Here is a 26483-nt window from a genome sequence, read left to right as displayed (position 1 = left end):
TCAGACAATTCACAATATTCTTAACAACTGAGAAAAACCCTCGACACTCACCTCTCGGTTGTCCCTGTCAGCCTGCACCAGTGTTCCTTTGAAGCAGGGCTCAATATATTGAACGTAATCATTGTACTAGAGGAAGTACAGAATAAAACTCACTATTAGATAAATATTGTGGTCATTCACTATTGAGTGGCTTATGAGTATTAGTAATGATGGGGCAAAAGAAGTGGGATTGTTCAAGAGGCAAGAGTTGGAGGAAGCAAAGATTTCGGAGGGCTGAAGAGCTGGAATGGAAGACTTGCATTTATACAGCGCCTTTCATGACCACAGGATGTCGCAAAGCACTTTACAGCCAGATACGGCAGGAGCGACGAGGTTGGGGCGAAGGAGTGCCGACAGACTGTGGAGTGATGTGATCGGGGCACAGGGGAGACGTGAGTTCGGGCCCAGGGGCCCAGGCAGCACGGGCCAGTCCACACTGCGATATGTGCACGCACTAGATCCGTGCAGCAGAGCTGGTCTCCAGTCGTCTTGGGTAATACTTGCCACTGGACCAAGACCTAGCTCTGTCAAGCCTGTGTGGTGGCTGGTGTGCAACGGCCGCCACACGTTAAAAAAAATCCATACACAGGCATCTTCCACCCTTGAGGATGTAGTTCAGGTCCTTCATTCAAAACGCCTGTGAACTCATCCTTTTTTTGGCGGGGAAGCAAGTTATCCTCGTTTCGAGGGACTGCCTATGATAATGAGTAGGACATGGATAGGGTGGGGTTCAGTGGTATTAATATGAAGTGATATTGGAATGAATAACACATGAGTCCTTCAGCAAGTAAGTTCTGCAGGAGGTCAATATTACAAGTGCTTTGGAGAGGGTACATCTAGCTTTCAATGACACTGTTTGTAAATACTGCTTTTTCATTGTCTATGCAATATTTAATTGATGGACCAGACAGAGTAGATCAAGCAGTATACTCATTCAGACATTGCAAGTAATCTCTGCTGCCCCTCCAGCCACTTCTCTCCAGCATGTCTGCAGTTCTGATGAGATCTCTACTTCTGTTTGAGCCCATGAGGTAGTACTTTGTGAAATCGCCAAAGAACCAGAGAATTATGACAGTGAATCAAACAGAAAGATAAACTGGAATCAGTCAGTAATAATGGATGGCAGCATTGGAAATTGAAGATGGGGGATGGCAAATGAAGGTCGCAACTAGCTGGTTCATTCTTCAAACCATCCAGCCCAACCTTAGCTTCTCTCTGCAGTATGTATCAGCACCAATTATTCATTAAAGGGGCATAACTTCATGAAAAAGAATTTTCCAAAATTTTCAAGGTCTGTTTGCAACTACATGAAGGATTTATGTAAATTGCACTGAATTAGATACTTGTGTATGCTATTCTCAAGATGAAAATGATAGCAGCTTTTCAGAATCTTCTCTCACCCCAAAAATGAAAAGTTTAACACATATTTTCATGAAAATAGTGCCCTCTTAAATAGAAAACCATTTCTTTTCAGCCTCTTTGTTGCTCCTCTTCCTCCAGTGTGTACATCATGTAGAGTGGGATTCCCATCAGGAAGTCAATTTTGCAGCCTTCAGATACTACCTTCTTAGTCAATACAATATTCTCCAAAGATAACATAATGGAAGGCTTCCTGAAACTTGCCAGAATTTATGCCAACGTGCTTCTGAGGCACAAATTGGTGCACCTTCGGCCCAATCAAAGCTGCTGCTCCCATAAAGTCGCGAATATGGACTTGCACCATCTCCAAACACTATAAATTCAAGGCTAATGTTCTTCCCACTGGCTTACTTAGTTAAATCTGGCTTTAGTAACTTGCCATAAGTATGATATCTTGGGGCCGAAATTGCTCGTTTTCTAAAGCGGCGGCCATGCTACAGAGTGCAATGGCCGGCGACTTTTCATGTAATGGCCGCCATTATCAAAATTTCGCTCCCGTGTTATCTCGGCGGTAACCTGTTTCCTCCCCTACTGCTTCACAGCTGTCGATCCGTGTTAAGTGCATCATAAGAACATAAGAAATAAGAGCAGGAGTAGGCCATTTGGCCCCACGAGCCTGCTCCGCCATTCAATAAGATCATAGCTGATCTGATCTTGGGCTCAGCTCCATCTCCTGTCCGTTCCCCATAACTCTTCACTCCCTTTTCGTTCAAAAATCTGTCTATCTCAACTTTAATTATATTCAATGACCCAGCCTCCACAGTTCTCTGGGGCAAAGAATTCCATAGATTTACAACCCTGAGAGGAAATTCCTCCGCATCTCAGTTTTAAATGGGCGACCCCTTATTCTGAAACCTCCTCTCTGCATCTACCTTGTCCAGCCCTCTCAGTATCTTATATGTTTCAATAAGATCACCTCTCATTCTTCTGAACTCCAATGAATATAGGCCCAACCTTCTCAACGTTTCTTCATAAGTCAACTCCTTCATCTCAGAAATCAACCTAGTGAACCTTCTCTGAACAACCTCCAATGCAAGAGTATTCCTTCTTAAATAAGGAGAGCAAAACTGTACACAGTACTCTCGGTGTGGCCTCACCAATACCCTGTACGATTGTAGCAGGACTTCTCTGCTTTTATACTCCATCCTCTTTGCAATAAAGGCCAACATTCCATTTGCCTTCCTGATTACTTGCTGTACCTGCACACTAACTTTTTGTGTTTCATGCACAAGGACCCCCAGGTCTCTCTGTACTGCAGCATTTTGTAATTTCTCTCCATTTAAATAATAATTTGCTTTTTTTATTTTTCCTGCCAAAGTGGATAACTTCACACTTTCCCACATTATACTCTATCTGCCAAATGTTTGCCCACTCGTTTAGTCTGTCGATATCCCTTTGCAGATTTTTTGTGTCTTCCTTACAACTTGCTTTCCCACCCATCGCTGTATCATCAGCAAACTTGGCTACATTACACTCGGTCCCTGTCATCACAGTGCTCAGTGTCGATCTACCCCACCCACCGACAGCGAAATTCCATCGTGAACATCTTCGGCTTGCCCAGTGGTGCCAAAACAAGCTTTTTAGTGGTGGTCCAGTGAGGCTGAGGCCTTCTGCAATGGCGGTGTGGCTTCCCTTAAAGGGGAGGATGCACTGCTGCTGCCACCATGTTTTTTTTTGTTGGCCAACTGCTATGTCGACCCAACAATTATGCCCCCTCTTGGGAGCCAGGCCACTGGCCTGGCCAAAATCCTCCCTGGTGGCCCAGTGGACCAAAGTTTAAAGATCGCGAAGGCTCTCCCCTTTAAGTGAAGGGTAGAGCCGTGGTGACTTGGCGCTGTGATGACGACATCGTGGCGGCCACTCTGCATACCCTCCAACTTCCTCATTAAGAGCAACTTCCGGATCTGAATTTAAAAAACCAACAAAGAGCAGAATTTTGCTCAAGAGGCGACCTCAACTACTGCGACAGTAAAAACACTCAAAACGGGTTGCGTGCATCCCGGGGGGAAATTTCGGCCCAAGCCTTAAGTTAATTAATTAATATAGGAATGATTTCTCAGTCTCTATTATTAAACTGGGCCCATTCCTATTGTGCAAGTTATGGTGGGGTGGGGTGGCAAGTCCTATTATGACAGCAGCATATGACCTGAACGTGAGCAGGCAATGCACATGGTGCAAGCGCCAGTGTACGTGGATGCAGAGACGACATGAAATTGGTGCTTCGGCCCCATTGTAATGGGACAGGCACTGCTTATTGGTGGCATGCCTGTTTGGAAAAAGGGGAGGGGAGGAAATCTGGTGCTTCTGATGCCACTTAAAAGCAGTCTGCACCTCTTAAAGGGGAACTGCCCTCTGGCTGCAGAAAAGAGGAAATGTTTATGAAAGAGAAATATGTCTGCAAGAGCTTTAGATCATGCCCCAAGTTCTGGTGCAGGATGAATGAATCATAACTGCTGCCAGGAAGCCAGAAACCTGCATGATGTCATTGGTGTTATTGAATGCTTTTGGTATGTGCCCTGGGAACCTGATCCAATCAGCAGGCTTCCAGCGTGGATGGACGCACGCATGCTGCCCACTATATTGGGCTCTTAGGCGCCCATTTTATGCCCGAAAAGTGAGCATAGCGCACTCAAATTTCTAGGTCCTTAATTTCTAATAACTCTAGATAAAAAACATATTACCTAAATACCTAATGCACAAGTATAATATTCAGCAAATAGACGAGGCAGACAGAACCTCAACCTGTGAAGGAGATATTGAAATTTTCCTGCCTGTCTTACTTACCGCAATAATATTGACAAAATCATTTTCACCCAATGTATCCAGGATGGTATTGATGGTATGTTTGGCTATTGTCATTCTGAGACCTTTCATACTGCCACTGATATCGAACAGTATGATGATGTCCTTTGGGGAAGTTGCAGCCTGAATATACCTGTAGATAAGAACAAACAACGTTATTCTGCATGAGGACTGGGTGCTGCAATGAGTCAACTGAAACTCTTTCATCTCAGAAGTCGTAGTAAAATCCAGCCCAGACTTAAAGAATGAATATTTTCTCTCTTAACCAGCTATAAAGGTCCTAAATGAAATGAGCTTAGGTTGCCACAACCCAATTCCTAGTGGCTACCAGTCCACATAATTCTACACAAATTGGCAGTCTTACTCAAAAAGGTTACAAGAATGGTTAGTGTGGGAATTAGAAATATCACATTGGTGAAGACAGAAGCTTCTCTGAGATTGCGGTAGAGTTCGAGGTTAAGGCATATTACTCTGGCACTGTTGGAATTAACCTACACTTGACCTGACAGTGCTTGATAGTGAGAACATATGCAAAATAGAAAATAAAAATTCTCCGCTATTTACGCAGTTCACATTAATAAGCATAAATTTATCAAATTGTAAAATAAAAAAATAAATTAGCATGTTTGTCATGGGCATTTTAGCTGTAATGTGGCACCTTACTTGGGGGACTCTGACATAGTCCCATCTAGTGTTGCAAGTTTAGGTTTCAAAAGACAAAACTCGACTTTTTAAAACCATAATTTTATTTCATTAATAACTGTATATCCTTTTTTTCTGAAATTCCTGTCATATTAAAGGAAATATAGGATACATAAGGGCTTTTAGCTGAAAGAATCACCGTAATGTTCAGCAGCCTTTTAAGTCTTTTTTATTTGTCTTCTCATTGAAACGGATACAATTCTTAAGGAGCTTGACAGGATAAATGCTGGGAGGATGTTTCCCCTGGCTGGAGAGTCTAGAACTAGGGGTCACAGTGTCAGAATAAGGGGTCGGCCATTTAGGACAAAGATTAGGAGAAATTTTTTCACTCAAAGGGTTGTAAATCTTTGGAATTCTCTACCAGAAGGCCGACCTATCCGAAATTGCCCCCGGGCTGGAAACGGTTTTCCGTCCTGTCAGTGGTATTGACCGGCGGCGACTCCCTTATTGACCCCAGTGGGAAATTGCCCTGCGGGAGCGGCGCTGCTGCCGGTCGTTGCCACCGACAGCTTTCCCATACGGGAAGCTGTGTGTGTCTGCGCGGCCCGTCCGCCCGTAAATAGGAGGGCACACTGCTGGCACTTCCATTTTATTTTAATTGTCAGGACAACTCCAAGGTCGACCCGACAATGGTGGCCACGAGTTAGGCTTGGCCGCCAACAGGCAGCCCAGCATCCTCTCTTGGGTGCCAGGCCACTGGCCCAGCCAAAACCCTCCCTGGTGGCCCAGTGGGCCTAACTAAACTTCTTGCAGACCTCGCAGTGGCCCTTCCCTTTAACTGAAGGGGAGGGACATTGTGACGTGGCAGCGTGACCCGGCACGTCCGTGTCACGCTGATGTCAGGAGCGTGGCACTGACAATTCGTTGGGGCTCCTGACCCGACCGAAGGGCACTTCCACCTTTCAGCACCGCCCCAACCATAAAGAGATGACAAAGAGTCGAAAGATCCATTCCATGGATTGGGATCAAGAAAAATCTTAAATTAAAGTGCACCTACTCTTAGTCAGGGGGCAATTTCGGCCCAAGGGAGATGGGGATAGTGCAGGAAGGTGGAGTTGAGATAGAAGATCACCCATGATCTTATTGAATGGCAGAGCATGCGCGAAGAGCCGAATGGCCTATTCCTGCTCCTATTTCTTATGTTCTTAAAATTTAGAATCATACATTTCCGTGGTGCAGCATGAAATTGGTGCTGGATCTTAAGAGGGTGTAATGGGTGGAATTCTCAGAGCAGACTGAGAATGCCAGCGGACATACCTCCAAAGCTGTCATCTTACACAGGAGGAAGCAGCGGAAGATTCACTGGTGTGCCCCGCTCCCCCAACTGAAATTTTGGTCATGATTAAGGTGATGCAGAATCCCAGCAGATATGGTTTCAACCCAAATTACTCCCCTTCTCCCTACATTTGTATTGTGTCCTTATAGAGTTGTATCCATTTATTTTCAACTCACTTAATTGCAATTCCCATTTAAATGTAACGGGGAAAGTGGTGGAAGGTATAACCAGGCAGGGAGGCTTCATTTAAAGGTAAGGTGTCATCACCCTTCAACCAGGTTTCCATCAGGGCCATGTTGTCGATTCCATCGTCCACGATAAACTCATGAATGGGAAGGGCCTTGTTCGCAAGCGAACGGATGTTCTGGAGGGAGACGCAGAGAGGGTTGGTGATGTCTACCCCATTACCTGCATCCAAAGGATCAGAGCTGGGGGGGTGCGAGGTGAGTTGGACAGGGAGGAGATTGACAAGATTAGCCCCCAGCTGGGCGGGAAGGTCGGCGAGAGAGTAGGATGGGACAGTTGGGGTTGCTGCTCATAAGGAGGCAGCAATGAGTGCCTCGATGGGCCCTTTGTAGGATGTTAAGAGAGGCACAAAGGTAAGCTACAGGCTTAACTAGGAGGGAGTCAAGCCTAGGATGGCAGCAGGAGAGTAGGAACGTCAAAGAGTAATTAAGGATTGGGGTAGGGATTTTGGAGGGCAGAGTATTCAAGAGGAGAGATGAAAGGAGGCATGATGACAGGGGAGAGTGGTCAGGGAGGGATAAAGAGAAAAGGAAAGAGGGGGAAAAGTGGAAAAGTATTGAATGGCTCAGGTCCAAAGCGGCATCCAAAGTGCGCACACAAATGGACAGGGGAAAAGCTCAGGCTACATAAACCTGTTTATACTTCCTACATAATCCCTGCCCCGCTTGCAGCCATGTATTCACCTGGGAAAGGCACAAAACCAGAGAAAAAAGTTTCGAATGGATCAAAAAAATTGCTACACTCAGTACATTCGGTACCCGGATGTTGCAATAAAATGTTAACAATATATATAATTCACCAACTGTCAGGTGCCGATTTAAATTGAACAAAGCTGACCGTCTGAAACAAGGACCATAAATCCAACAAAAAACTGTTCTTCTATTCAAGTCATTATTCCTCCACAGGTTCAGTGAGCAAAGGCACCAAACCCTGGTCTACTGGTATCATCTATACTGTGCCTTTTTGTGGATTGCCGTTTACGAGTCCAATTCAGATTGACGCACCGATCTAAACGCTCCCAGGGTTTTGTCTGTCTGGACGGCTGTAATGTCTGTAAGCTTGTAATGTTTGTAGCTCCACACTGTGGATGTGGACGTATTGTGTACTGCAACTGCAGAGTTAATAATAAACAGAACCAGGCTATTCCGGAGGCTTCCGACAGAGCTGCCTGCCATGTTAGAAGCAGTGTGTGCTGTTCTCTGCGAATATATCACATTTGGCGATGAGATGAGATTTTTCGGATGATTTAAAGCTTAAATTTTGTTGGTGAAGGATTCAGCCAGCCGACGGAGAGACTTTGGAAGTTTCTGTCTTTGGAAAAAACTGCAAAAATCCGAGGTAAAATACAGCACACAGTGTGAACAGCTAGAGATTAAAATGGCAGGTGTAATGGGACATTTGGGTGAATATAGACACGACCGGGAACGTTTTAAAGCTTATGTGGATCAGCTAGAGGTTAACGGACAGCAATTCGGAAAGTATCAAAATCCAAATAGCTGTTGCAGGATTCAAGATACCAATGGAAATCGACACAGATACATCCGTGAGTGTAGTACCGGAGTCGCTGTACCTCGACAAATTGCGTGATTTCCAACTGGAGAAATCCAAGATAGAGCTGCGAGGCTACTCGGGAGAAAATTCCTGTGATAGGCTGTATAACCGTACTGGTGAAATATAAAGATCAATTTCAGAACTTGCCTCTAATAGTAGTGAAAGGAGACAAGTCTGCCTTACTAGGAAGAAATTGGTTGAGCTCACTGAAGCTGGATTGGAGTGAGATTTTCTGTGTGGAAGCGAGATTTTCATCAACGGATGAGGTTATCAAGAAGCATCTGAAGGTGTTCTGCGAAATGGGCAGTCCGATCCAAGGCTTCAAGGCGAGTGTAAGGGTACAGAAGGACGCTAGATCGGTTTACTACAAGCCACGTTCCGTACCATATGCACTCAAGGAGAAAGTTGAGCAAGAACTCAAAAGACTAGAGACTGAGAACATTATTTGTAAGATAGATCGATGTAATTGGGCTACACCCATTGTTGTTGTACCTAAGTCCGATGGTAAGGTAAGATTGTGTGGTGATTATAAAGTAAACGGAAACCAGGTTCGAGAGGGTAATGTCCCCAATATATTGCTGAATATAGAAGATTTGTTCACAACACCGACAGGTGGTCAGATCTTCTCAAAACTGGATCTTACGAATGCCTACTTACAGCTTGAACTAGATGAGGAGTTCAAGTCATGTTTGACTATAAATACTCATCTAGGCCTATATCAATTTAATAGGCTACCGTTTGGAGTGTCTTCCGCCCCTGCCATATTCCAAGGGGTGATGAACCAGATTTTGCAAGGTATTGAAGAGGCAGTATGTTATTGGATGACATAATAATTTCAGCACCAAATAGGCAAATTCATAATAAAATATTATTAGAAGCACAGAGTATGAGTGTCTGCTCGTAAGTGTGAGTTATTTAAAAACTCAGTGGAGTACTTAGGGTACAGAGTAGACAAAGATGGTTTACATCCAACCAAAGAAAAACTGGATGCAATCAGAAATGCACCCACTCCCAGGAATGTCACTGAACTTCGTTCATTCTTGGGTCTTTTGAACTATTATGGGAAGTTTCTACCAAATTTGGCTACAGTATTACATCCACTGAATGAACTTTTGAAAAAACAGGTCCATTGGAAGTGGTCAAAAGAATGCGATACAGCATTCAAGGAATGTAAAAGCAAATTGGTAGAGAGCACCATGTTAGTTCACTATGACATATCTAAGGAGATTAAGCTAGCATGTGATGCCTCTCCGTATGGAGTTGGGGCAGTGATCTCTCATGTATCAGGTAGTGGGGAAGAGAGACCAATTGCTTTTGCTTCACGCACTCTCAGTGCCAGTGAGAGTAATTATGCGCAAATTGAAAGGGAAGCTTTGGCATTAAATTTTGGGACCAAGAAGTTTCACAAATATTGCATGGTCGTAAGTTTACCATTGTTACGGACCATAAGCCCCTAATAGCAATCCTCCATCCAAAGTCCCCAGTTCCAACATTAGCTGCAGCCCAAATGATATTGAATATAGACAATCAGCTGATCACAGTAATACTGATGCAATGTCTAGATTGCCTTCCCCATCACAAGTTACACCTGATAGGGAAGAAGTGTTTTATTTTTTATACATTGATGAACTGCCAGTCACAGCTGAAGAGATTGGTAGAGCAACCAAACGTGACCCAGTGATGTCAAAGATGTATGCTTATATTGCAAATGGATGGCAAAACCAGGTAACAGACAAAGATACACATCCATTCTTCATTCGTAGGAATTAATTATCAGTCGATAAAGATTGTATCATGTGGGGTGCAAGAGTGGTTATACCAAATAAATTCAAGTCCAAATTATTAGGAGACCTCCATGACCAGGACCTGGGAATGTACTTGACCAAGAGTTTTACATGCAGTTATTTATGGTGGCCAGGTCTTGATAAAGATATAGAGTACATTGTCAGTCAGTGTACGACATGTCAATCGGTAAGTAAGCAACCACCATTACAGCCATGAAAATGGCCTCCCAAGGTGTGGCAAAGGCTACATATTGATTTTGTTGAGTTAGAAGGACAACAATTGTTCATTGTGATTGATGGCCATTCGAAGTGGGTTGAGGTGTTCTCAATGTGGAAAATAACAATAAGTAAAACATTGGACATTTTACGAAAATTATTTTCTTCATTTGGCCTCCCTGAAGAAATTGTTTCGGATAATGGACCACAATTTCGTTCAAAAGAATTTGCTCAATTCACGAGCAAAAATGGTGTGAAACATACCAAGGTTCCCCCATGCCATCCTGTTTTGAATGGTGCAGCAGAACGCACTGTACAAATTGTAAAACGTGCTCTCATCAAACAGATCCAAAGAAACGTCAGTTGTCATTGGACCACAAATTGGATATTTTTCTAATTATGTATTGTAATACTCCTCATACAACTACTGGTAGAACACCAGCAGAGTTGTTTCTCAAACGACAGCCGTGAACCAGATTCTCGTTGTTAAAACCAAACTTGGCACAGTCCATAGAAGAGAAACAAGATAGAAAGAGAATCATGATAGAGGTAGAGTAAAAGAGAGAAGTGTGAAATTAAATCAGAAGATGAGAGTGAAGAACTATCAACATAAATGGTTAAAGTGGTTACCAGGAAGAGTGGTGAAGATATGTCGTCCTCGTACATATTTGGTCAAGATGTTTGATCATGGACAGGTTAGGTTTGTTCACATTGATCATATTTTACCTACAGACATGAAAGTAGTTGAAGGTGGGAATGATTCAATTATTTCTGACTCATCAGATAGTTTTGATACAAGTAAAGTACCAGTAGCATATCCTACATCCAATGGACTAGAAACAAATCTAAGAGAAAGTCAGAATTTAAGTCTGAGTCCAAGTCAGACAGGCAAACAGTTTGAAGTTAGAGAGAGTTCAAATGGAAATCAAGGGCATCCCTTGGAGGAAAACTTTTCTCAGGATCAGCCTTGAATGAGTTTAAATTCGACACCATGTTTGGAAGGTTCTGTTCGAGAGCGAAGGTATCCTCTTCGAAACAGAAAACAAGTGGTTAAGCTTGATTTGTAAATATGGCAAAATAAGTCCATATCTTTTGTTATGTCTAACCATGCAAGTTATGTATGATGATTATTTTGTTATAATTACTTCTTCATTATGGAGGGAGAAGTGTAATATATATAGCTCCACCTGTGGACTACTGTGGCACTGCAGCTAGTGCTGTGTACAAATAAAGAGGGAACAGGTCACCTGACTTGAGTTCCAGAGTGTTCTGCCATCTTAAGGTTGTCTGTGTGTTTGTGAATTGTACTGAAGATATAACAAAATCTTAATGGTGCTATTAGATATGCTGATATAGCTTCCTTTGGGAATAGGAGCCTACACGCACACTAATCATTGAGGTGTCTTCACCCCTGTCTGTAGATGCGGATACCAGGGATGAGCTCACAGTACCTCTTGTGCGGCCTAATCTGCATGATTGTCCTCTTCCAAACACTACAGTTAGGGAGATTCATGAGAATCTAAATGCCAGCAGAGAACTTTTAAAAAAATAAGAAAAATCGTTAAGAAATGAAAGAAATATGTGCACTTTAGAAATATCCTTTCCTGACCTACTGTGCACTTACCATTAGCTAGCAACTAAGGATGCCCATTTCACATGGACACGATTACAAATGGACATCATGCACAACTGAAAATTTGGAAATGGCATTCAAAATATCTTCACTCACTGTATATTTAAATTAAGTAGACATCTAGTAAAGCATGCACTTCCAATAGTAGCATTTCCCACCCACAGTTAATGTAAAGAGGAAAGAGATAATTTACTATGGAACTCCTCCCACTTTTCCAATCTCGATTGGAAAATCGAGGCAATAGTTCAGCTAATTCAGGTGGTGCCAAGGAGTGAACCTGAGGAGCTTTTGTATCACACCACTTGATGTATTTAACATCACTAAGGTACTAGAGAAGCTAATTTCAGTTTTAATTTCAGTTGAGACTGGGATCCAAACTCTCTCAATGAGAATTCAGTATTGTGCTTAGCCCTTGAAAGCCATTTATGAGTCACTAAAGAATACTTTTCCTACCAGCCTCGATTCCTGCAGTCAAAAGAGATGACTCCATTTCCATCTGGCATCCATTTAATACCTGCAAAGTGGGAATGAACACATGGTTATTGACTGCCATTTATCAAGCAGCTATTACAAGCTGTTAAAAGATTTAACACTGTACCACAAAGTAACATGATGTCTAACAGGTGGGAGCTACATTTAAATATGAATTTACAGGCAGATGTCAAGTGCCATCCATCAGTATTGTATATTGCTGTATAAGTGTAGATTGATTAAGGAAAGCCAGCACAGATTTGTTAAAGGCAAATCGTGTTTAACTAACTTTATCGAGTTTTTTGATGATGTAACAGAGAGGGTTGATGAGGGCAATGCGGTTGACATGGAGTATATGGACTTCCAAAAGTCGTTTGATAAATGTCACATAACAGGCTTGCCTGCAAAGTTGAAGCCCATAAAACAAAAGGGACATGGAGATGAAATTGGCTAAGTGACCAGAAAGAGAGAGTCGTGGTGAACGGTTGTTTTTCGATGGAAGGTATACAGTGTTGTTCCCCAGGGGTCAGTACTAGGACCACTGCTTTTCTTGACATATATTAATGACTTGGACTTGGGTGTGCAGGGCACAATTTCAAAATCTGCAGAACTTGGAAGTATAGTGAACAATGAGGAGGAGAGTGATAGACTTCAAGAAGACATAGGCAGGCTAATGAAATGGGCGGATACGTGGCAGATGAAATTTAACGCAGAAGTGTGAAGTGATACATTTTGGTAGGAAGAATGAGGAGAGGCAATATAAACTAAAGGGTACAATCCTAAAGGGTATGCATGAACAGAGAGACCTGAGGATATATGTGCACAAATCATTAAAGGTGGCAGGGCAGGTTCAGTAAGCAGTTAAAACCGCATGCGGAATACTGGACTTCATAAACAGACATAGAGTACAATAGCAAGGAAGTTATGATGAACCTTTAAAAAACATTGGTTCGGCCTCAACTGGAGTATTGTGTCCAATTCTGGGCACTGCAATTTATGAAGGATGTGAAGGACCTTGAGAGGGTGCAGAAGAGATTTACTAGAATGGTTCCAGGGATGAGGGATTTTAGCTACAAGGAGAAGCTGGGGTTAGCATCTGGAAGGGAGGTGGAAGCAGACTCAATCGTGGCTTTCAAAAGGGAATTGGATAAGTACTGAAGGAAAAATACTTGCAGGACTATGGGGAAAGGGCAGGGGAGTGGGACTAGTTGAAGCACTCTTGCAGGGAGTCAGCAGGGGCTTGATGGGCCAAATGGCCTCCTTCTGTGCAGTAATCATTCTATGATTCTATGGGCCCAAGTTTCCACACGCGCCTAGAACGGCGCAGTGCCGACCTGGACGCCCGTTTTTCGCGCCACAAAGTGCGCCTAAAAAAATCCTCGGTATTCTCCACCTACTTGCAGGTCCTCTGGCTCTCGGCGCAGCCAGCACGAGCTGTGGGGGGGCGGAGCCAGGTCCCTGCGCTGAAAACAGTGCCGGGACCTCTGCACATGCGCGCTACAGTGGGCACGCAAGTGCAGTAGCTCCAGGCGCCGAACTGTGTGGGAGGGGCCCGAAGCACGCAGCCCCTAGCCCTGGCTGAATGGCCTCACTGGGGCTGCGTGAATAAGGCTCCTCCCACGGTCAGCTCCTGCTCCCCCCCCCCCCGACCAGACCCGACACTCGCTCCACGCCCCCGCCCCCCCCGCCTCCGGACCAGACCCGACACTCGCTCCCCGCCCCCCCCCCTGCCTCCGGACCAGACCCGAAACCCGCTCTCCCCTCCCCCTGCCTCCGGACCAGACCAGACCCGACCCGCGCTCCCGCCCCCCGACCCGACCCGACCCGACTCCCGGACTGGATCCGACCTGACCTCTCTCTCTCTCTCTCTCTCTCCCCTCACTCTCCCTCTCCCCCCCCCTCTCCCCCCCACTCTCCCTCTCCCCCCTCTCCCTCCCCTCTCCTTCTCCCTCCCCTCTCCCCCCTCTCTCTCTCTCTCTCTCTCTCCCCCCCCCTCTCTCCCTCTCTCTCTCCCCCCCCCCTCTCTCTCCCTCCCTCTCTCTCCCCCCCTCTCTCTCCCTTCCCCCCGACCCGACCCAACCCAACGCCACCTACCTGTAAATCTGGTGCTGGGGACGGGCCGGCAGCCTTCGGTCCCGAAAGGCCTGCCTGAAGCACTTTCACACAGGTAGGAAGATGGTTTATTTAATCTTTTCTTTGCTTATAAATGTTTATTCAGGTTGGATTTATTTGTATAATATTTGTATAAGTATAAATAAGGATTTATTATAGAATTTAATGACTTACCTTCCCTCCCCCCCCCTACCTCGTTCTGGACGCCTAATTTGTAACCTGCGCCTGATTTTTTAATGTGTAGAACAGGTTTTTTCAGTTCTACAAAAATCTTCACTTGCTCCATTCTACTTTAGTTTGGAGTACGTTTTCACTGTGGAAACTTTCAAATCAGGCGTCAGTGGCCGGACACGCCCCCTTTTGAAGAAAAAATTCTGTTCCAAAGTAGAACTGTTCTACCTGACCAGAACTGCAGAAAAAAAAATGTGGAGAATTGCGATTTCTAAGATAGTCCGTTCTCCACCAGTTGCTCCTAAAAATCAGGCACAAATCATGTGGAAACTTGGGCCCTATAATACTCCTTCCAGGTGAAGCAGCGATTTACTTGTACTTCTTTCAATTTAGTATACCGAATTCACTGCTCTCGATGCAGTATCGTCTACAGTGAGGTGACCAAACACAGATAGGGTGACCGTTTCGCAGAACACCTCCATTCAGACCAATGGGGAGAGATTGAGTAGACTAGGCCGATATTCTCTAGAGTTTAGAAGAATGAGAGGTGATCTCATTGAATCATAAAAAATTCTTACAGGGCTCGACAGGGTAGATGGAGGGAGGATGTTTCCCCTGCCTGGGGAGTCTAGAACCAGAGGTCACAGTCTCAGAATAGGACTGAGATGAGGAGAAATTTCTTCACTCAGAGGGTGGTGAATCTTTGGAATTCTCTACCCCAGAGGGCTGTGGATGCTCAGTCGTTGAGTATATTCAAGACAGTGATTGATAGATTTTTGAATATTAAGGGAATCAAGGGATATGGGGATAGTGCAGGAAAGTGGAGTTGAGGTAGATCAGCCATGAATGGCGGAGCAAACGCAGGGGCCAAATGGCCTACTCCTGCTCCTAATTCTTATGTTCTTATGTTCTTAGTCCGCAAGTGTGACACTCTGACCGCTCTGTCTTCGGCCTCCAACATTGTTCCATTGAAGCTCAATGTAAGCTCAAGGAACAGTACCTCATCTTTCAATAAGGCACTTGACAGCCTTCTGTACTCAACATTGAGTTCAACAATTTCAGATCATAACACCTGCCCCATTTTTTGGCAGCTGTTGATGATTCTGCTATTTGCATTTACACCTCCTCTAGACCCATCATTTGATTCTTTATTTGTCCCATTACCACCTCCTTTTGCCTTGCACCATCATAACTTTTGTCATTTAATCTCTCCTGCTTTCCACACTATCACAGACATTCCCTTTTGGTCTTTCCTCTTCTTTCCCCGCTCCCTGCCTCTGTACTTCCTTAAAACCTGTTACAGCTCTAACTTTTTTCAGTTCTGACTATAGGTCATCAACCTGAAACATTAACTCTGTTTCTCTCTCCACTCTGTATGTCTAATATTTTCTTTTTTTATACCACTTAAAGCTAGCCTGCACTTCTTAAAGCTAGCCTGCACCTCTTAAAGGGGAGATACATTGTGGCTGGAGCAGGTGCTGGCAGTCTTGCAGGAAGTGAATCTGATCAGAGAAACAGCGAAGAACAGCACAGCATGTGAGAGAGTGGGCTCCAAGGTTTTTGGACACTCCACTGGAGGCCTTGGTGGAGGAGCTGGAAAGTAGTAAAGTCATGTATCCGCAGAGGGCCAGGAGGCCCTCCAAACACATGCTCAATAGGCAGCAGGAGGAGATAGCCATGGAGGTAAGTCCCAGGAGTCTAGACTTTAGGACCTGGATACAGTGCCACAAGAAGTTCAATTACCTCACATGAGATAATTGGTCAAGGTCAATGAGATCTTCAAATGCCATATCCTACCAAATATACCACTAGCCTCAGACACTCATCAATTCACCATGCCCCCATCACTCAATATCAACAATCTCCATAAATCAGGACTCATACCTAACATTCATATGGTCCACCGCACCTCTTAGCATTGCTGCAAGCCTCACACCCACATCTCATTGCTTGCACACACTTCCAGCTATACAGGTGCAGCGTCCAGAATCCGGGACCCTCGGGAGCGAGGCCACTCCGGATTCCACGTTTTTCCGGACTTTGGATCTCAGGTTCGGGTATTTCCGGATTTCGGAACATCAGAAAGTGGGGGGTGGGGGTGTTGGGGGCTGCTCGCCGAGGAGCTGTTCAGGTCGCCAGCCCCGATGAGGTCGTCGGGCAGGCCCCTGCCGCCTAGGAGTTGTTCGGGCGGGCCCCGCTGCCGAGGAACTGTTCGGGCGGGCCCCGCCGCCGAGGAGGTGTTCAGGCGGAGCCCCACTGCCGAGGAAGTGTTCGGGCGCGCCCACCGAGGGGCAGCTGATTGGGCGGGGCCCCGCCGAAGAGGAGCTGGTCAAGCGGCCCCGTCACGGAGGTGGTGTTCGGGCGGGCCGGTGACAAGGACCCGTGGTAAGGGCAGCAGCGGCAAGGTGAGGCCCAAGGTCTGGGAGCGGCGTGGCAAGGCCTGAGGTCGGGCAGCAGCGGCGGTGAGGCGAGGCCCGAGGTTGGGCAGCAGCAGCGGCAAGGCAAGGGGCGGTGAGTCGAGGCCCAAGGTCGGGCAGTGCTGGGACCTTGGTCGGCGGGTCCGGATTCCGGAACATTTTACGGATTCCGGACAACCCTGCCACCAATTGGTCTGGATTCCGGAACATTCCGGAACTCCGGATTTTGGATGCTGCACCTGCACAACCATGACAGCCATAGCACCCAGACAGATTGCATGACACTCCCTGACACACTTCCCTCTCTCTTGCAGGACAAGGTAGTGCACAACCAGAGGGAGCAGGAGCTAACTGGAGGGGGACAGGCACGCCTGCATGTCCTAACCCCCATAGAGGTGATGGTGCTGCCCATTATAGGAACGGCAATTGCTGAGCTTGTAGTCTGCGGCAGGGCTGAATCAATTGAAGATAATGTTATCCTCATACCTAATCCAACTTCTCACATCTCACTTCCTCCTCATCCCACAATCTCTTCTGATTTACAAGCTGGTAGATGGTGTAAGCATGCACCTCTTTCCCCCCTCCCTTCAACACAAGCTTAACCTTGTGGCTTTCTTCTTTCAGATATCCAAGAAGTGCAACCTGGCCAGGCGGTGATGGAACAGCAAGAAGATAGCAATAATGATGACCCACCGTCACTTGATTTCACACTCACAGCCAGATTAAGGGCCTGATGGGCTTGGGGCAAACTCATCCAAATAGGCCTATAGTTATGTTTGTTCATGTTCATTACATTATGTATATGATTCTGATTCTGAGTATGAAAACATAGGCCAGTATATTCAAAAATTAAAGCATATATTCTGTATTAAGTAGGTATATATTCTGGTTGTGGTGACATTGCAATACTAGATTCCGATACATATATGCAAATTTCTCTCAATAACATGTGAAATAAAACAGGCTAGTACATATTCTGTTCTGTATATAGGTACATAAGTGTTATAGGTACTTCTGTATATAGGTATAAACAAGTGAATCTATTTTCCTCAGTCTTGTTTTTCCTCTCTTATTGTCTATTCTATTCAGCCTATTTGGGAGGCCTTATATTTTTTTGTTTGGTATATACATTTATTTGGTGGGCCTATGTTCTTTGGTGGGCCTGAGGTTGCAGCCCCATCCGCCCCATGGTTAATCCGCCCCTGCTCACAGCCACCAGTTCAGATACTGATGCTGCACATAATTTTGAGGATAGCACAGAGGCGGGATCTGCACATGGTGAGACAATGGGCACGAGTGGCCTGCAGCCAGGGCAGGAGGTAAGGATTGCGCAGGTGCCAGCTTCCCGGAGTGCAAAGTCGCACACAAGTTCTGCTGCAGAGGGCTCAGATGAGGACTTTGATCGGCAAGGCGACTGAAGAAGGCTGATGGGTATGCATAATGAAATGATTGATGCATTAGGAACCCTGCCAGAAAGCCTGCACTTAATGCCTAGGAGCATGGAAGACTCCAGCATCAACTTGGCACAGAGCATTACGCAGAGCTTGGAGCTCATCCTTTCCAGCATGAAAGTGGTGGCTAACTCCATTAGCACACTTGTAGACCCGAATATGATGCAGCATCTGATGGCCGGTGTTTCAACTTCCATTGCAGCACAAGCAACAGCCACCAGAAGTCTGAGTGCTGCAGTGGAAGTTCAGACTGAAGTCTTGCAGGGTCATGGCTGCGGATACCAGTGTTCAAAGATGCTTGCAGGGTGTCACAGCAGTCCAGCAATCTGTCCTCCAACAGATAACTAGGATTGCTGAGGCGCCGCCCCGAGGGAATGGCAGTGGTTCCATGGAGTACAAACCTGCCATCCTCTCTCAGGATGACAGCATTTGTGCTCCCACCACTGCCACTCCACCAGTGTCCTTGCCGTTTCCTGTCAGCCAGCCAGTCCAGACTACTATCGCCCATGCTGAGATGGTGCACTCTGAAGCCTGGCCATCTAGGCCCAGAGCTGCTCGAGGTCGTCCTCTAGGGCCTTCTGTAGTCTCCGCCAATGAATTTCAGCAGCCATCCACCACCCATACTGCAGCCACTGGAGTAGCTCTGCATACGAGCATTAGGACAGACAAATGCACACAGAAGACAGGCACTAAGGGAATGCACAATGGTGATTAGTTTACATTTGTATGCAAAATGCATGATTTCATTCATAAATTTGGTTTGGAATGTTTATTTTTTGTTGGCTTTTAATTTTGCATTGTGGCCACGACGATGTAATGGTCAGTGAGAAAGGAGTGTGGGTCTGTTGGTGAATGGGGAATTGGGATTGCAGTTACTGGCATAAACTCAAATTAGTTTTTCATGTACGGCATGGGCAAAAAGGGGCTGTCTAGCTCGCAATCTTCCTTCCTCCTCCTCCTTCCTCTGCTAGCAGTTTAGTCTTTGGGGTCTCTATTCAGTCTCCCAGTCATGTTCTATTCCAAGGGGAAGGCCTACTAGTGCATCCATGTCTGGTAGCATCTGGTTTGTGCAGAAGCCTTGAAGTCAGGAAGAAGTCCTTCAGATTTTGCCACGTCACTCCCTGTAGACATTTGCAACTTGAAACAACTATGGAAACCACCAAACACTTGTAGAATCATAGCAACAGCCAGAGGAAATCAGCCAGCAACTAACCTGTGGCCAGCTGATGATCCCTTTAAATAGCACTGGTGGAGAGTCCTTCCTGCTGCAAAACACATGTTCAGCTATGCAAGGTTAAGAGAGGGTGTCAACTGGAGCGTTGAGCTCCAAAATGGCAACGCTGCTGTCAAATTACGGCGCCATATTGGTGAAGGTGTTGGTGAAGGCATTGGCGTGCACTAATATGGCGCCCTGATTTGACGCCAGTTAACTGCGAGTGTGCCTTCACCAATATGGCGTTTGCCGTAATTTGCGGCAGAAATGTGCACACGCGCATGGAATGCCTCAAATGGCACTCATAGCACCCAAACAACGGGCACTACCAAGACTAATTTCTTGCCCTTCATATCTTCAGTGGGTTTGTAACAATGTATATCTTTTATTTTTTAATGTTTCTATGTAAGCTTCAATCTTTTCAAGGCTGGGTTAGTGGTGCCTGCCTTGCAGTGCATCAACATTTGAGAGGGGTTCAACTCATTGCAGGGAAACCTGGAGAAAGTGGCAGCTGCAGGAGCATCTGCAAGCTTTCCCCCACTTTATGAGATATCCAGCTAAGTCAGTCAACTCAGTATGGAGGCACTGAACGAAGAACTAAGGGACCATCTAAAATGTGTTAATCAAATTGCAAAGTATATAGAGCAACATCTTGACTCTCTCCTATGAGAAGTAAGGATCTTTCTGATTATGTGAGGTCCGTTCTCCCATTAATCACTGGTAACTAGAATCCTTTTCCAGTACCAGTGGAGTGTCTTCTCACAGCAACAACAGAAAGGTGCTAAAGCATGTTCGCAGAACTAGGTTGCCAAGGAGCCTATGACAAAAAGTCGTTTCATGTCCATCTCAAGTTTTGGGGACAAGAGAGAAGGGTCAGTTGCATCCTACGAAACTCATAATATTTTGCAGCAGCCCAGGCCCTCAGGTGGCTTGTAGAGGTGTTAGAAAAGGGGACAGCAAAATGCAAATGGTCACAAATGGTGTTCATGGTAACAGTATTTACAGTATGTTTTTGTAAATAATTGCAATAAATCATTGGAGTATTTGATATAAGGACTTATTGGTGTTTGGTTCTCTTGTCTAACAATGGGGAACAGGTAATGTGCAGATGTTGAGGCTTAGGATAAGGACGTGATGGCTAGCTGTGACAAGCAAGGATTTTACATAGACTATTGAGAGTTTGATGAGAGGAGACACAGCTTTGATGCGGAGACTTTCAAATAACAGTACTCCATTCATTTGTGATGGTATGCTTCATGAGTCTATCTCTCAGCTGTCTAGAAGCTGTTACTCTGCAATTTCCTTACTGTTCTTCATGGTTCACGACTAGAGCATCAGCAGTGTCATCATCTGGGACATCTACCATCAGTCCTTTAATGATTGTAAAGTTGTGAAGGACAGAACACACAAACACAATTTGTGAGACAATGCTGAACATATATTGCAAGGCACCCGTTAACCTATTCACACACTGGAATCTTCCTTTAAGCATCCCAATGACATGCTCATTTCTAATCCCTGTCTTTATGTCTACATCATTATAGCACTCATCTGCAGTACTGGCCCTACAAAGAGGCATCATGAGCCATGGGAACAGCAGGCATTCCTTGTCACCCAGCAGTCATCCTGGCCCTGGCTTCTCCTGTTGAAATAGAACTGAGGCACTGGACTGACGAAGTATGAGAGCATCATAACAGCTCCTGGCGTGTCATCAATTTGTGTACAAGAAGCTGTGCCTGTCATTACAAATGAGCTGCATATTTATAAAAATATTGGGATTAAATTTGGGGAACGCAATGCCATATGGATACAATCAATAGCCCCCACAACCATGGGGAATCTGGTAATTTTAAAGAGTTTGATGGGCCTCTGTCAGCTGTACGGGAGCACTGTCAAATTGTGTAAATTGAGCTGGCCTGGCAAGGACAGCATTAGTGTCTTACTTGGCAAAGGGGTGTGTAGCAGAACAAATTAATCAGTGGGAAAATTAATTTAGTAAAGTTAAAATCTTTGGCAAGAAAGGCTGAAAGAAAAGACATTCACGTGTTCATGGTGGAATAGCTGAGCTCTGCATTCCAGTAACCAACTGTTGTCGCCCTCCATATTGAACTCATTAATCTAGGAACCGAATGTGTTTTGCTGCTATCAGGGCGAAAACAAAGAACAGAGCTTATTATAAGGAGTTAGGGTTGAGGTCAAAGAACTCTCAACGAGTACCTAGCACATGCCTGAGAACAAACGAACAGCCATATAGTATACCAAGACAAATGGTCACTGATGGAGACAGTGCTCGTAAAATAATAAACTGTTAGGGGTCACCTCGGGTTATACGAGATAACAGGAGACAAAGTCTCTTTGAGACATCCAGCTGTATTTATCAAACCTAGTCAAGGATGACCAACACACAGGTAAGAGCCTGGGAAAGGAATTCAGAGAAATGATGTAGCACGTAATTCATTTGATAAGAGCTGCCCGGATAAACTTGCTGTAACTATATGTACCAATGAAACCATTAGAATTGTATGTACCAATGAAACCATTAGAATTGTATATGCCAATGAAATCATTAGGATCGTATGAACCAATGAAATCACTGAAATTGTATGGACCAATGTAATCACAGTAGGCGGGCAAGGACTTGTGGCAAACAACCAATGGAACACTTCTGCGCGTGGTTTCATGATTTTGTATGTATTTTGACCGTATTTTGAGTGTATAAAAATAGTAGCCGAGGCTGCTCGAATGAGACAGGTGGGGATTGCGTCCAGTACAGAACTGATGCGACCGTGTCTCCCTTGATCGATCGAGTTTAAATAAACAACTCTTTTCTCTATATACAGATCTGTGTTGAGTGTTATATTTTTAATTCTCCACGACAAGTGCATAGCAAATTGGTTGATCTGACAAAAATTTCCTGTGGCATAAAAGTTGAGAGCTGTGGTCACTTTTTATGCCAGAGTCCATGCTGTCGATCTTGGTTGCAGGTCTGGCGACAGGAGCAAATAGAGCTCCTCCAATGCTTTATGACTGAAATTAAACCTCTTGAGATAGAGTCAATACATCCTGCTGGATGGGTAGTGCAAGAAGAGTTTAGCTCTTGTCTGGGGCTGCCTGATTAATCAGCCTTCCCTTACAGCCTCCTGATGCTCTTCTTTCTCGATCGTAAAGATCATGTAAAGTGGGATTCCCATTGGGAGGTCATTGAACATAAATACAATCCCTTCAAAAATGTTAACATTAGTGTTCTGTAGAGTTTTAACAAATTTACCTGGGTAAAGTCTAAAGAAACCTGTGGAACTTCCAAAATATTGCCAGGTGAGAGTTGGGTCTTGCATAAAGTTTTCATAAAAGACCGTGTTTAATGCTTCCGACCAATATGCTCCATTCAAAATATTAGGATCTGTGGAAATGGTATAAGATAAGAGATAAGTGATGTGCGCTTCTATAATTACTGCATTATTGAATCAGTCAGTCCAGAACTCTTTTTGGTATCATTCTCACTACAGTCACTGTGACATCAGATGCTGCTACTGTATTACTGCAGCTATGCAAAGTGAAGAATTTGATAGCCCTCTATCATCTATTTTGTTATTAAAACAAAGTGTGACAGATTTTAGTTACCTCTCACTTCTACACAAAATTCTATCTTGTAACCCATAAGAGCTCCAGTGAGACAGGAAGGTTGGAGTGATAGACAGTCTGTTACTCAATTCAGTGACACTTGCTGTACCATCTGCACTATTTTAGAAAATTGTGCTTTCTCTGCATTTCTTATTATTGGAAGCATTGTAGCAGTTGCCTCATTTAAAATCCAATGATTGTGTTGTATAAATACTGTTGTAAGGATATTACACTGGTATTTTAAGGAGCTCTACATCATTTTTTCAGAACTATACTGTTTCAGCAGAAAACATACACTATTTGGCTGTACATTATTCCTAAGATATTTGACAAAAGAGTTCTATTTGGCTTCATGAGCACTAACCTAATCCTGCTATCAGAAACAATGGGCTCAAATTTGGCCCCTGACGATTTTTAGTGCACTCACCCGAGGTGCGCCGACTTCCTAGGATAAAAAAGGCGCCAAAAAGTTGTCCCCACACTCTGGCCACTCTGTGGCCTCTCCCATGGCTTGGCATGGCGTGACAATTCAATTGGGGACGGAGCTAGGGCCCTGCGCTCAAAAAAGTGCCGGCAGCTCAACGCATGCACACTGGAGGTTTCGCGCATGCGTAATAGCTTCTCTGCAGCATGGGACCCAATGTCCCGCCCCTATCCCAGACCCAGTGGCGTCACATGCAAGCTGGGCTGCTGCACGCCATATAGAGAGTCACGCACCTATCTCGGCCGAGTGGCCTCCCGCATCGGCCGGTCGGCCGGCCGCTGACTTCCTGGGCCGAGATAGAACTTCAGTTTTATTTTTTATTGATTGATGGTTGTGCTTTGTTTAGTGAGGAGAGTTTTGATTGGGGGGTGGGGGTGGGGGATGGGGAGGAGGAGAGTTTTGATGGGGGGCGGGGGGGAGAGGTTTGATCCGGGGGGGAAGAGTGTTTTGATCGGGGGGGAGGAGTTTTGATGGGGGGGGGATGGAGGAGAGTTTTGATGCGGGAGGGGGGAAGAGTTTTGATCGGGGGGGGGGGGGAAGAGTGTTTTGATGGGGGGGGTGTTTTGATGGGGGGGGGAAGTTTTGATGGGGGGGGGAGTTTTGATGGGAGGGGACAGTTTTGATCTGGGGGGGAAGAGTGTTTTCATGGGGGGGGTGATAACTGTTTTTATTTGGATATTTTGAAAAATTTATGTAAATATGTTTTGTCTCTACTTTTATTTTGTAGTTTAAGCTTCCATGAATGCTTCTGTTGTATAGTAAATTAACTTTGCGAAGTTTGTCATATGTCCTGTACAGCTGTTCGATCCTATTCACATTCTTTAGTCAAGTACCTACCTGCGCTGATTTCTTAATTCTCCACAAGGGTTTTCTGTGCGGCCACAAGTGGTCACATACGCTGGTCTAAGTTCGTTTGGAGCAACTATTTAGCTGTGCAAACTGGCTTAAATGGCCAAAACAAGTGTAGGTGGCTGGTAACGCCCCCTTTTGAAAAAAAAAACTAAACTAAAAAAAATCCTAACTAACTCACTTACACTGGCGCAAATTGAATGTGCAGAATGGGGATTTTTAAGATACTCCAGAAAAATCAAGTTGCTCCAAAAAAAAACGGAGCAACTCCTGGGCAAATTTGGGCCCAATCCCTCTAATATGTTGGTTACATAATTTACCCAATGTATATTGTTCCTTCAACAAGAAATGCGGTTTATTTAAGCGTTACAGGATCAAGCATGTGATTCGACAGTGGACAAGGCTTTGATGCTCAAGGGCTATTATTAAAAATAGACCATCTTCAACCACAGTAATACAGAAATTTACAGTGAATCAACAACTGTTGTCTGACAGAAACTACATTGTTTGAAGGCTGCAGATAACAATTATAGCAAAGAAGCAATGCCAGATCAAGCCATATGTCTAAATGCACATTTGGCTATTCCAACTAGATGCATAGAAAGCATTCCAGTCATTCAGTTTCGAGAGGCTGTTGCTACATGAAAATAAAAGCTGGTGCAATGTTGATGTCCTGGCACTAGATGCCAGCAACACATTTATTAAATATATGTTTGCAAAGTATCTTAATGATGCTCAGACAGCATTTTTGTAACAAAGAAATTCCCATTGCAATTTGAGTTTTATGGAATCCAAAAAGCTAATTAAAAATTACACGAATGATTGTTTGAAGATATTCCAAAATTTTGATCATTATTACAATGATCTCACGCTTGTAGCTTTAAGCTAGAAATTGGTTTAGGCCTATTTAGGCAACGCACTCGCAGCTTGCACAGGAAGCTGGAGGCCTGAAGCTCATGCAAAATTGGGCCTCAGCTCTCATCACCATAATTTCAGAGAGTTACAGGTGGCAAACCAGTGTCTGGAGGCCGTTCGTCAGTTGGCTCCCTACCATTTTGTGCTAGCTGTGCTGCTGGCAGCGGCCCTCAAGTACGTTCTGGGAGGGTGGAGAGGAAAAGAGAAGGTGGCAATCATGGGCCGGCAGCAGCCCTCAAGAGCGCTGAGATACCAGAAAGAGCAGAAAATGACAAAAATGAGAAACGATAACTAACCCACTAAGGAACAAACTGGTTTATTTTACCTTTATTATACACATTAGTTGGGACTTGTATATTACTGAGTGAGGTGTTCACATTCAAATTGTTGAAATGCTCATTTTCTTCCAAAATAAACTCATTTCCAAGTTCCACATAATTCCCATTTTCATCCATCTCATTGATCAGCACAGAATTGTAATAATCAAACTACAGGGAAGAGAAGAAGAAATGCTTGTTAATACAAACCGCAAATTGGCTGCCGCGTTTCCAACAACAGTGAACTCGAAAAATATTTAATTGGCTGTAAAGCACTTTGACGCGTCCGGTGGTCGTGAAAGGTGCTTTTTAAATGGAAGTCTTTCTTTCTTTCAAACCAGTGGGTAAACATTTCTGCAGCTTCACTGCCCAGCTGGCAACATGTAGCTACAATTCACCTCTTGGCCAACATTTGGAACCTACACAATAATTGAAGTTGTTGGATGGTAATCAGAAGTGGGGATCTTGGCTATTTTTTCTCCTCATTAACCCATCGTTCTGACGCCAAATGGAGCACCCTGGTTGACATCACCTAACTCAGTACAGATCATAGATTGAACTTGTTATGTAATGATGTGTGTATCGTCCCAGTACCTTAAATGTAATGTAAGTACTATGCCACACCACAGAGGGCGCTGCGGTGGGAAACCCTGGTAGTACCTGTAACAAGGACTATATAAGGCTGGCCACCACACTTGGGAGGCACTCTGGAGCTGAACAATAAAGCACGAAGGTCACAGCAGTTAGATTTACATCAGACCGTGTGGAGTCAGTGATTTGTGTGCTACATACAC

The 26483-nt window shown here is 44.7% G+C and overlaps 1 protein-coding gene across 1 annotated transcript in view; it reads right to left on the bottom strand.

Annotated features, from left to right (window-relative positions):
- LOC139281546 (voltage-dependent calcium channel subunit alpha-2/delta-4-like) overlaps nucleotides 1-26483 on the bottom strand; it is a 745953-nt gene that overhangs the window by 554561 nt on the left and 164909 nt on the right. Inside the window, exons 11-15 of the mRNA XM_070901711.1 lie at nucleotides 25698-25860; nucleotides 22772-22903; nucleotides 12122-12182; nucleotides 4243-4393; nucleotides 52-126 (exon numbers count right to left, since the gene is read on the bottom strand). Coding sequence (XP_070757812.1) covers nucleotides 52-126; nucleotides 4243-4393; nucleotides 12122-12182; nucleotides 22772-22903; nucleotides 25698-25860 — 582 coding nt within the window. The remainder of the gene's footprint in view (nucleotides 1-51; nucleotides 127-4242; nucleotides 4394-12121; nucleotides 12183-22771; nucleotides 22904-25697; nucleotides 25861-26483) is intronic.

The sequence above is a fragment of the Pristiophorus japonicus genome, chromosome 15 (genome assembly GCF_044704955.1).
Source record: "Pristiophorus japonicus isolate sPriJap1 chromosome 15, sPriJap1.hap1, whole genome shotgun sequence".
Classification (NCBI taxonomy): domain Eukaryota; kingdom Metazoa; phylum Chordata; class Chondrichthyes; family Pristiophoridae; genus Pristiophorus; species Pristiophorus japonicus.
The sequence above is the reverse complement of the archived record's forward strand: the minus strand, read 5'-3'. Positions and strand labels throughout refer to the sequence as shown.